The sequence below is a fragment of the Daphnia pulex genome, chromosome 12, assembly GCF_021134715.1.
Source record: "Daphnia pulex isolate KAP4 chromosome 12, ASM2113471v1".
NCBI classification, from domain to species: Eukaryota; Metazoa; Arthropoda; class Branchiopoda; order Diplostraca; family Daphniidae; genus Daphnia; species Daphnia pulex.
In genome coordinates, this window is record NC_060028.1 from 2,263,119 (window position 1) to 2,273,985 (window position 10,867).

A 10,867-nucleotide genomic window follows, 5' to 3' on the forward strand; every position below is an offset into this window, starting at 1 on the left:
TAGTAATTTGAAACTTTTTCAACATACATCAGTTAGTTTAGTGTGTTATAAGATTACAGTTATACAATACTTAACGATGAGCATAACTGAAATTAAGCTGAAGAAACAACCCAAAAAATGAAGAAAGTACTTCTGGTCGGAGGATTATGTAAATTTTTGGTTCGGAGGATATGCAAATTAAGGAGAAGGGAGGGATTCTTGAACTGATACAGTGATGCCGCACTTATAAAATGAGTTTAGACTTCGTTTTAATCAGAGCTATAGAATCCAGGTTGAGTCGGCAACTCGGCATAGCCACCACAGTTTCGGCGATGAAAGGATGCGGCACGGACAATGCCAAAGTTTGCGAGCTAAAGGATTGGTCCAGAACTAAAGTGATGTGATGGGCAGATTCACAGGGAGGTTGACGATCCACGAACCACATAAGACCAGGAACGAATTGCAAAGGTCCTAATAATGATTTTAAGTTAATAAGCCATAATTTTAATGTAATTCAATCGTTATTAACAAACCTTCTTCCTCTCGTTCATCTTTATAACAGCAACTTATGACGATGATGTACTGACATTCCTCCTCCAAGCAACTCACTACAGACATGGACAAAGTTTGGTCCAAGGGCGGTGGTTCGATAAGTTCGTCAGCTAAAATGGATCCAGGATCAGCAAAAGGATGTGACTGAGTGAAAGCAGTGAAAGGTTCTGATTGAAGTGAACGGACGGGACCTATGGGAATGAGTGGCAATCCTGTTTGAATGTCCACGATGACTCCGCTGTGCGTTTCGCCCAATCCATGATCTGAAATGAGTGGAAAGGACACTGTAACCCATCCGGAAGTACGATAAATTTAGGTTTCTTTTAAGTCAGATGTACAAAGAGAAATTTAAAAATCTTGTTGGGGAACAGTTGAATTTGAAGAATTTAAAATTTTTGCCGCCATGAGGTCTGGCATGGCGCCGGCGGCCATGTTGAAATGAATAGTGTTGGATTAGTCGGGCGGGATGTTAGAGGTGATTTTTCGTCGGTGGGTACTCATTCGATAGGCAATAAGCCAATAACCTAAGTGAGGATTCGAGCTTGATAATATTATCACTGCCTTACTGGTAAACAACTGTTCATTTTTGCTCTATTTATAGGGTGGTGTTCGAAATTTGAATGTAGTGATTGTAGTATTTGCGACATGCATATCTCACCAGCACGCCGAGTTGTTTTTGAGACTGGACCTCCCACCTTCTTTCCTTATGGAAAAACAAGGTCTAGAAATGTACTTAAAGACTATGAATCTAGGCCGGCAGCTACAAATATCAAGGTATGAAGATTACATTGTTATGTTTGATGTCAAGTCATGATCCACGTTTCTGTAACAGGTGTTGTTCTTGAGCTGTGAGGATCTTCAAAAAGCTTTTCAAACAACTGTGTCTCAGTTGTTGAACCCTAGACAGCTGCACTATCACATAAATGATAATAATTTGGCTAGTATTGCACGGAACATATTGATTGTCAAGATCATCTCATCTCCAACCTTTGACCCAATGAAGAATGAAGACCTTGAATATGTTTGGGAAGTTTGGTATGGAGTTTATTGGAGTAGCCAAGACATTTGTGTGCGATTCAAGAATGACATCAAGAGTTTGATAAATGGTCATCTGCCTGAAAACGTTGAACTTTATCCCAGCAAGTGCCTCCAGTCCATCACAAATATTTGGAAGGAATGGCATTCTTCCATTAATTCAAAGAAAACAGATAACAATATTGAAACTAAGCTCTCTGAAAGGTTAATATTTTCTAGATAAAGTTAAATTTGTGTGATATTGATTTATGCTTTTTACTTGTAGGACTGCAATAAATCTGGCAGGCTGGCGCTCAAGTTTCCCTAAAGATTTAACAGAAGTGGAGGGAAATGCCAAGCTAATCCGAGATATTGTGGACCACATGGTAGTTGAGCATTTCCCCCAAGAGCTCAAAACTGCCATAGTCTTTGAAGTGCACAACTTTTTCTTTGAATTGGAAAGTGACATTCCAAGTGGTCACAAAAGAAAAGTCATCAATCCTACCATGCTGGAACCCAGAACGAAACGCTGGATTGTGCATCATACCGTCTGTCCTTTTAATAGCTACCTTCCGCTTCCCTTGAACAATGAACTGGATCCTCTGAAAGCCAACGAGGGCTGCGCTGCAACTTATTACTGCCAAGGTGTACTACAGACACGGTTACATCTTTACCAAAAGAAGAAGGAAAAGATCAAGTGGGTCTTTCACTTTGGAGATCCCATTGAACTGTGCTACTCTTTAACAGAATTATTTGACGCCATCGACTGTTCTGGACTATCGGATGAAGTTGGCTTAGCTAATCTTCTCAATGCTGCTGGTAGAATACTAAGTCAGGAGCCCGAATCCGTTGTGCTTCTCGAAACGAGCACCTGGACAAGATTGGCACCTACTGTCGTCAGTTACTTGGAAGAAGCTCTTTGCGCACCACTCAGTATGTTGCCCACCATCTACGGATTGAGGTTGGCTGATCCGCTTCCTATTGGCGCCTCAATTCCACCCGAATCACTTACCAGAACAACCGTTTGCCTCACGTTGAAAAGAACCCATTCCTACAAGAACTTGAAGCTCGATTTTGTCTCTTCGTTTCGCCCATGGCTTTCACGATTAGCTCGACGTTGTTTTTCACCGGGTCAACCACCATTGGAATGTTACACTCCCATGACATTTTTCTACGTGGTTGGATCAGCAGCTCAGCGAATGGATACAACATGCGATGCCTTGCGGCAGGTTCAAAAATTATTGAACGAATTTGAAGATTCAAATTTGTTGGCTTGGAGAACGTTGTGCCAATGGACGTGGCTTTCCGTATTTCCTTTGATTGGAGCTGCCCATCTCGACTCGAGCGCCATGAGGAGGATCCAACAAGTCCTGGACGAATTCCCAATAGTTTCGCTCTTTTGGACCACGGTGCCTTTCGATCGGTAATAATTTTCTCATTTGATTAATAATTGCTAGTTTTAAATTCACCTATCATTTTAGGATAGAGACGAAAGCTTTTTACGAGGCTAAATCAAATTTAATGGGTCCTCCGAAGCTCCGCCTTTCATTGATACCCCACGACGTCTATGAAGACATGTCGATGGATAAACCGCTCGATCTTTCTCAGTGCGTTGGAGGAGCCCATTACATTGATAATGTTCAATTGCGGTTTAAAAAGGATCGTACTTCCGGATGGGTTACAGTGTCCTTTCCACTCATTTCGGATCATGGATTGGGCGAAACGCACAGCGGAGTCATCGTGGACATTCAAACAGGATTGCCACTCATTCCCATAGGCCCTGTCCGTTCACTTCAATCAGAACCTTTCACCCAGTCACATCCTTTTGCTGATCCTGGATCCATTTTACCTGACGAACTTATCGAACCACCGCCCTTGGACCAAACTTTGTCCATGTCTGTAGTGAGTTGCTTGGAGGAGGAATGTCAGTACATCATCGTCATAAGTTGCTGTTACAAAGATGAACGAGAGGAAGAAGGTTTGTTAGCGATTTAATTACATTACAATTATGGCTTATTAACTTCAGTATAATTATAGGACCTTTGCAATTCGTTCCTGGTCTTATGTGGTTCGTGGATCGTCAACCTCCCTGTGAATCTGCCCATCACATCACTTTAGTTCTGGACCAATCCTTTGGCTCGCAAACTTTGGCATTGTCCGTGCCGCATCCTTTCATCGCCGAAACTGTGGTGGCTATGCCGACTCGACCTGGAGAGTTTCGTCTGCTCCTTCAAAAGGCCGTGAACGAGCCTTGGCCAGCCCAGTTCAATATTCGAACTCAACCAGTTTTTAGCAACTTCCACTTAAATGATTTGGCCATTCATCTTGAGCAACAGTTCGATTTTATCCAGACATCGGCCGATCTTTCATCATTGAATGAAATTCGACGCCTAATAGCTCGCTTGTTTGATTTTGTGGTCAAGGAAAACCAAACATTCTTCATGATCGAAAATTCGAAGGCGCGACTAGAAGACGACGAATCAAATGAACCGGATTGGTACTTTAGAGCCCACCTCCCCATTGTTTCCAATGAAAACGGACATCCGGTTTTGATGCTTTCGGCCTTTGACTCCAGTTTGGCTCCTAAACTCATCCTTAAGAAGAAATCGACCATTGAAGAAGTCGTGGCCGAATTCAACCAGATTTACTTGGATGAAGCGAACCAGGAGGTCAAATCGATTTCCTGTTTTCAAACTTGTAGTTCAGAAACGAGCCAATTATTTCGCTTTATATTGCGACTGAATTCGACCAAGATTAGCAGAGACTATAAGGAACATGGACCCATTGCCTTTTGGCCTTACGGAGAAAACAGTCCTTGGTTGGCAACATTTCTGTCACCCTGCTACTCGGATCGCCCTCGTTCTATTTCCGATATTTGGATGGAATTGTTGCGCAAGAAGGAGCCCAAGTCTCTTGGAGAAAAGATACGAACGGAAGAGATTCCGCATAAGAAACATATCTGCACCAGCTGCCAGCGAGTGACCACAAAAGCCAAGAGATGTGGGCGTTGCAAGTCAGTTCATTATTGTGATGCTACCTGCCAGAAGAAAGATTGGATCATTCACAAACGCGTTTGCTCCAAAGTTTAGACTGATGATGCTATTATTTATTTCATTTTTTGTTTTTTGATTTTCGAGTTATTCCCCTCATGAGAAAACCAAGTTGTATTTTTTTTTTTAATGACCGTTTTTCTTATTCGGTAACGGTTCCATTATCACCTTTTTATTTTCCCCTGTCGCTGTATTAATGAATTACAGTGTATTCGAATTCGAAAAACTCGGACATGAATTTACAATCAACATAATAAAAGTAAAATCAGGCGTCCCGCATCTGGTACATTTTAATAACTGCAAACTAAAGAAAATTGGAATAGCATGGCTGCACTTACATGTTTTTCTTCTGAAAAACGATTTTTTTTACTGAATGTTAGTTGAAAATGTTATCCTTATTCCTTAAACAATAGTTATCTTCCCTTTTACAGTGATGTACGTACTTTTTCTAGCAATCCAAGATCTCCATTTCTTATGGTCTACAGTCCAGATGAGTAAGTAAACTGACAAATGTACATTTCGATAGAGAAACTAATATCATTCTCTTATCATTTTTTAAGTTCAAAAGCTTCATCATGTGGTGATCAGAACATCAATGTGACTGACCAATAAGTGCCCACCTTGACTGGACTTCCTCTTACTCCTTGATGAATTGCTTTCCATCCTCACTGACATTACATTCAGACATATCTGGCAAGTTTGTGTTTGGTATTTGACTATTTGTCTGTAAACCATTTTTGTGAAAATTATTCTTTGCCATTCTAGGGAGGGAGTGAAATATGGTCACAGTTATTGCTTCACTTGCTTTCCACCCGAGTGAGAACCACCGACAGCGCCTTGTATTTCTGGGATTGGAATATTCTCCAACCATTTGCCAAATGTAGTTCAGCCAATGAAAAGTAGAAACTCGGGTATTTTTTTTTTTTTGTTATTTATCACTAAACCAATTAATAAACTCCTCTTTGTTGTTTAGATATGTCACTATACGATATGCTACTCACTGATAGTATATTCAACACTTTTGGCCACATCTGTCTTTGTGTCCGGTGCAAGTTTGTCTCAATCAGGTAGCCCTTCGACATTACGAGGTCCTGCTCAAGTTACGAATCCTATACCGAACCGACTGTAGAGCGCAGTGAACAAGAACGGGAACGCAACCTTCAAAGCCGTTATCAAGTCGGTGTCATTTGTTTCTTAATAGCTGTGTTCATCACTTGATTTTTTCGCTTTAAATTTCTAGACATTACTCGACCAGTGCGAAAGACTTTGAGTTCGTTATCAGGAACTACGCCATCGCGCTGCAGAACTGGAACTTCACGCCTCCGGTTCTACTCAGAGTACAGCCACTGGACCTTCAGCATCAGCAACTTCCTTTCATATCAATAGCGAAGTTCCTCTTCCTCCACCATTTACTACTGTCACTCCAGCTCTTTCTACCGTTTCTTTTGCTCCCCTTGTTGAACCGTCCACTAGTACCAGCAGCCGGACGAGTCCTCTCACTCCGCCCACTCCCAACTCTTCCGTTGAAGCGTCTCTATTGAACGCCAGCGACAGTTTATGTCGCACGCAGATGAATGCGGCCGAGAATCTGCGTTCATCCCTCACCAATAGCGGTCGCACTCTAAACACCAACCAATCGCAGTCGTCTGGAACGGGAAAAACCCTACGCAATAACAAAAAATTTTCAGCCTTCTAACTTCTTTTTCCGCGCGTTCTAGTAACAAGACATGTTTCATACGTACCTGCAATTCTTTTCACGTAAGTCATAAGTCATAACTCATAACTCGCCCAAATCCTCACAAATCCTCTTCCGGCTTGTGACTGTTTGTAAATATCCTTCTAAAAAGAAGTCTAAACAACCCTCCTCCCCCCTAGGACCATGACATGATTGACGTCATACGTGAACTGTCTTATCACCATGTCACAATCACTTCTCATTCCAAGTAGACCTAAGTTACTCCCTAAGACGTTGGCGAAAAAAAACACACATTTCAAAAGAGAATTTTTTTTCAAGTCTCAAGAGTGTAAATTCATTATTATGAAGGAGAAAGTTGCGTGATTGTTACAAATCAATTTTGTAGCAGTAATACTTATTAAATTATTTCACTGATTATTACAACAAACAATACATTGGCAAAATTAGGGAAAGCCAGAAATTTTAATTATTGTCACATAAAAAAAAGAGCTGCAGCACTTTTATCATAAAACATCTTAATGCTTGTTAGGAATATGAAAAAATAGACGCTGCTATATAGTTATGGTTGAATATAAATGTAAAAAAATGAATGAAGAAAAATAAAAGATAAAAGAAATTTAAATTTCCTGTCCGAAGCGGATAATTTATAAAAATTGGACTAATTCTTCAATGCTATTGATAGTTCTTCTTGCTGTTGAAATAGTTATTTAGCTTTTGTTTTTAAAAACCAATGATGAATGATGCCAGAATGCGGATATTAATAAAACCTCTATAGTCAGTCAGACAGCGATAAAATCATCCATAGTCTATAACTTAAGATAAAAATTTACAGAAGATAAAATTATCACGCAGGTTACAATTGACGATAAGAAATTACGCGTGGGCAGCCGCTGACACCATGTAACTTATCAAATCGCTCATTTATAGTAACTGCGCAGAAATACATACAGAAATTGCCCATTAAAGAAACTAATTTTATTTTATTTTTTCGTCAAAAGGGAAAAGTCGTTATACGCTGAAAGCATTAAAAATCCGTTCTTGATTTATTTATTTCACCTCGAAATTTAGACGCAGGCAGTGGGGTAGAATTCAGCCCAGCTCTTGTCTTTCATGTCGACGTAATCGGCACCAACGACGCACGACTTGTACGTGTGTTCCAATCGGCTCCTATTATTTGTACGTAGTAGAATCAGACAAACAAAAATATACCGATACATCATTTTCCCTTTGAAAACAGGTAAACTTACGATTCTGGGTAGTTGTTCAATTCAGAAATTTCGACGCTTCTAACGTAGATGTGATCGTTGCAGAACAGACCACAGGTATTGAAAATAGTGCCGTCATACTTCCAGTACAACTCGACGCGTTGGATGTTGCCCACGTTGAAAGAATCGATGAACATCAGGAACGTGTCTGCTCCATGAACAAATTGTTGGCTATTCCTAATTATAGAATGATGATTAGCACTATTAGAAATTGTATATTGCGTCAATTTAGCTGACATACTCGGCTATGGTAAGGTCGATCAGCTGCCCAAGTGTTCCATACAAAGAGATACGCATTGTACCATAGACGAAAGCTTCAGCTTCCGGCGGGTAAGCCAGGTTTACTTTAATGCTGTAATGGTACTCTATATGGATAATATTAAAAAACAAAAAAAAATTAAATATCGCCAAAGGAGTTACATTGATTTAGTTACAACTTACTGATGTAAGGAACATCTTTGCCAGTGTCGAACAATAAATGCACGTAAGTTCTGTCGCGCGTCGGATAGAGAGCAGCGTCCATGCCGAATTTGGCACAATTCAAATTGTCGGCTCCGCACGAGTGACACTCGCCCTTTGATTGAAATCCAATTAACATTTAGACAACCACAATTATTTAAATGCGAAATCAGATCAATTTACTCGATGGAATGCGTCGTTGTCAATGCATTCGTAACCGACGTAGTTGTAACCGGGCACAAGTGAATCGATGAAAAATTCGATGCAGCGCAAGTGATTGCAGGCGACCAGCTCTCGGCCACCGGTGACCATGTCTTCGGTGATCATGTCCAGCGGAATATTCACAGGATCACAACCAGGTTGGTCACGTCCTCCGTTGGGGTAAAAGTCCAAATGGCCAACTGGTTCCAGCATGCCGTAACCTGGATAGAAGATGTCAGATCAGAGTCAAGTGAATTTTTTTTTAAATAAGTAATGAAAAGAAAACGAATAACCTAGAAGGAGAATAGTTCTGGTGTCAGTGTGGATGGCGTCGACGAATTTAGCGTCAGTCGGATCCAGACGCACATGTGACGGCATTTCAGCGAAATAAGGTTCAGCTGGATCAAGACCGGTGATCCTACCGAGTCCTTCAATACCTTCACCTGCATAACCAACGGTGTGAGCTCCCAAAGAGTGGCCGAGCAAATGAACCATTCCCGGATCAACACCGAAATGAGTCTGCCAATAAAAAAGTCATATTTGTTGGTGAATAAATTTTAGCTGAATTAAAATGTAAAAACATACAATCATAGTGTTGACCATGTACGCTATCTCAAGTCCAACAACTCGTGTGTTGGCAGTGGCTTGGCTGTGAAGAAAAAAAGGTATTTGTAATCTTGAACTAAAAAAAAAAAAATTATCAGATTTCCATACCTGTACATTGGAAGAGAACCACCTCCCCAGTTGACAATGATGACGTTATAATCCCCATGGGACAGCAAATTTTCGGTGAGCCTCTATTGGAATTTTAATTAAATCTTTAAGAAAATAAGTTGAAAATAATTTTTTAAACAAAATTTACCTTCATCCATCTCACAGTTCCGTCGTCAATGAAGCCATGGACAAGGAACTGGGTAGGTTTAGTGGGATCGAAAGTTGAGTATCTGATTGAATCTAAATCATTGGCGTAAAGCATGGTGTCCTAAATTTAGAAATTATTAGCAAATAATCGTTAAGCATTATTTTTTAAAAAAATTTTATCCTCGTACTTGGGTAGGTCGCTGTCTAGTGTGCAGGATGAAACGCGTGTTGATCTTTTCTCTAGGCAGAGGCTCCTGATTGATTGGGCGATGGACGGGGTCATACCAGCTATCATCGATGACAATGCAACCAATCTCTCCATAGCAATAAGTGATTGGCTCCACTAATAATTCCGGCCATAATAAAAATAATTCTATTATCAATTTTCCGGAATTTTCCTTTTATATAACAAGTACTAACAGATTCGAAACAATTTAAAGATAATATGTAAAAATTAAAAATACCCGCATTGGAACAAAACTAACGAAACATCACAGGATTATACTTTCTGACTCTGCGTCGAACTTTTGTTCAATGAAATTGATCATTCGACACTCACTTTTGGAATCCAACTGTTGGACATCTGCTGTCTGAAGGACAGCGGTGCGTGGTTCTTGCTTCTGGACTAGATCCTTGTGGTAATCACGGCCGTGTTTGATGAGAGCGCGGAAGTCTCGAGACACTCGATTCTTGGACTCGTTGACACACGACTCGCGGGCCAAAGGTCCGGTCAGGGCCGAGCCGGTGAATACGAGAAAGACAAAGGAGATGATCCACACTGATGCAGTCGTCATTTTTTTTTTCAAATTTCTGTCGAAAGAAATACAAATACAAAAAAGAAATAAATATGCTGTACTTTATACTGATTTTTTAAAATTATTATTTAAAGGCACATACTGTTATCCTGAATGACAACCTCCTGTGGTCTGCTCACGAACCCCAAACGTCGCTCGTATTTATAGACCATAGGAATTTTTATTTTTTACGTTTTATTTTTCCATCGATCAGTAAACAACCCAGCCTTTGAAATTACAACGGCTCATCCAGACAGCATAAGCTGCTATTCAAACAAATGCGATATGGGGAAAGAAAAAAACCTGTTAACTCATTGTGCAATATCTACACATTATATCAGGGCCAGACGTCAGTAATTTTTTTTCCGGTTTACACAATTTCGGTTAACAACTTCAGACGTGAGTTACAACAATTTTGAACGTTACGTCTATGTTCTATTCCAAACTATTTTGTTTCAATCATCCTAGCAACAGCAGAAATCGAGAAAATAAAAATTGAATTTGCTATTTCTGTTATCTGGAATATTATTGTCTCAAACAATTGTGACGGACAGTGATTCGATATGTTGCGACGTCGTTTCATATCACCCACGGCAAATCCCTTAGATAACCCAAAATTAAATAAATATTGACTGTTGTAATAATATCTACGTATCACTCAAGACTCGTTGACCTGCACCTTTTCGTATATCATCACCCCATCCGAACTGAGTATAAAATGAAATCTAGAAAACAAGACGGTGCGATTATCTATATGGAAGGCGGAAAAAATTATTAACGTGATTATGGCATCATCATTATACGACTCGTCTCGTTTTACTTGACCAGACAGTCGATTATTTGACAAGGAGCAAAACAAAAAAAATCACTCTAGCTTTTCTGCTCACACACATAAGTCTACACAGACGATGAAACGATGCAAAGTTATAATCTCAACAATTATTGTATAACGACGATCCTCCTGTGTAGTATTGAAACCCAATATCGCAACACGCT

General features: G+C 40.1%; 3 protein-coding genes and 1 long non-coding RNA gene across 7 annotated transcripts; 2 read left to right on the top strand and 2 right to left on the bottom strand.

Moving 5' to 3' along the window:
• Nucleotides 1–14: 14 nt before the first annotated feature.
• On the bottom strand, nt 15–833 carry LOC124209421. The gene is made up of 2 exons (XM_046607403.1): nt 513–833; nt 15–450 (listed from the first exon to the last, which is right to left on the bottom strand). Exons 1-2 carry the CDS (start codon nt 595–597, stop codon nt 224–226), a joined length of 312 nt encoding a protein of 103 aa, XP_046463359.1. The 5' UTR covers nt 598–833; the 3' UTR covers nt 15–223.
• Nucleotides 742–4,869, top strand: LOC124209418. Of its 3 annotated transcripts, none has more exons than XM_046607398.1 (6): nt 742–832; nt 1,133–1,305; nt 1,364–1,770; nt 1,832–2,968; nt 3,027–3,523; nt 3,583–4,869. In XM_046607398.1, the coding sequence occupies exons 2-6, from the start codon at nt 1,177–1,179 to the stop codon at nt 4,632–4,634; spliced, it is 3,222 nt and encodes a 1,073-aa protein (XP_046463354.1). In that variant the 5' UTR covers nt 742–832; nt 1,133–1,176; the 3' UTR covers nt 4,635–4,869. The 3 variants fall into 3 exon arrangements, with proteins under 3 accessions (XP_046463354.1, XP_046463352.1, XP_046463355.1); XM_046607396.1 differs by lacking the exon at nt 742–832 and adding an exon at nt 881–1,059; XM_046607399.1 differs by lacking the exon at nt 742–832 and adding an exon at nt 881–1,020.
• Nucleotides 4,870–5,147: 278 nt separating this feature from the next.
• Nucleotides 5,148–6,778, top strand: LOC124209422. The gene is made up of 3 exons (XR_006880900.1): nt 5,148–5,506; nt 5,569–5,771; nt 5,836–6,778. It is a non-coding gene; the product is annotated as an uncharacterized LOC124209422 (long non-coding RNA).
• A 473-nt stretch (nt 6,779–7,251) lies between these two features.
• Nucleotides 7,252–10,078, bottom strand: LOC124209419 (pancreatic lipase-related protein 2-like). Of its 2 annotated transcripts, XM_046607400.1 has the most exons (12): nt 9,975–10,078; nt 9,637–9,887; nt 9,266–9,420; nt 9,079–9,198; nt 8,931–9,013; nt 8,802–8,865; nt 8,510–8,735; nt 8,199–8,437; nt 7,998–8,130; nt 7,798–7,921; nt 7,539–7,733; nt 7,252–7,458 (listed from the first exon to the last, which is right to left on the bottom strand). In XM_046607400.1, exons 2-12 carry the CDS (start codon nt 9,869–9,871, stop codon nt 7,356–7,358), a joined length of 1,677 nt encoding a protein of 558 aa, XP_046463356.1. In that variant the 5' UTR covers nt 9,872–9,887; nt 9,975–10,078; the 3' UTR covers nt 7,252–7,355. The 2 variants fall into 2 exon arrangements, with proteins under 2 accessions (XP_046463356.1, XP_046463357.1); XM_046607401.1 differs by lacking the exons at nt 9,637–9,887; nt 9,975–10,078 and adding an exon at nt 9,542–9,562 and having other exon boundaries at nt 9,266–9,475.
• Between the last annotated feature and the right edge of the window lie 789 nt (nt 10,079–10,867).

Excerpts from the sequence above, each read along its gene's own strand:
- LOC124209421 (XM_046607403.1), bottom strand. The coding sequence starts at position 597 with ATGTCTGTAGTGAGTTGCTTGGAGGAGGAATGTCAGTACATCATCGTC. Across the intron at positions 451-512 it reads AGATGAACGAGAGGAAGAAG|GACCTTTGCAATTCGTTCCT; the intron begins GTTTGTTAATAA and ends AATCATTATTAG.
- LOC124209418 (XM_046607398.1), top strand. The coding sequence starts at position 1,177 with ATGCATATCTCACCAGCACGCCGAGTTGTTTTTGAGACTGGACCTCCC. Across the intron at positions 2,969-3,026 it reads ACCACGGTGCCTTTCGATCG|GATAGAGACGAAAGCTTTTT; the intron begins GTAATAATTTTC and ends CTATCATTTTAG. Across the intron at positions 3,524-3,582 it reads AGATGAACGAGAGGAAGAAG|GACCTTTGCAATTCGTTCCT; the intron begins GTTTGTTAGCGA and ends GTATAATTATAG.
- LOC124209419 (XM_046607400.1), bottom strand. The coding sequence starts at position 9,871 with ATGACGACTGCATCAGTGTGGATCATCTCCTTTGTCTTTCTCGTATTC. Across the intron at positions 8,866-8,930 it reads GGTTCTCTTCCAATGTACAG|CCAAGCCACTGCCAACACAC; the intron begins GTATGGAAATCT and ends TTTTCTTCACAG. Across the intron at positions 7,922-7,997 it reads CAAAGATGTTCCTTACATCA|AGTACCATTACAGCATTAAA; the intron begins GTAAGTTGTAAC and ends TTATCCATATAG.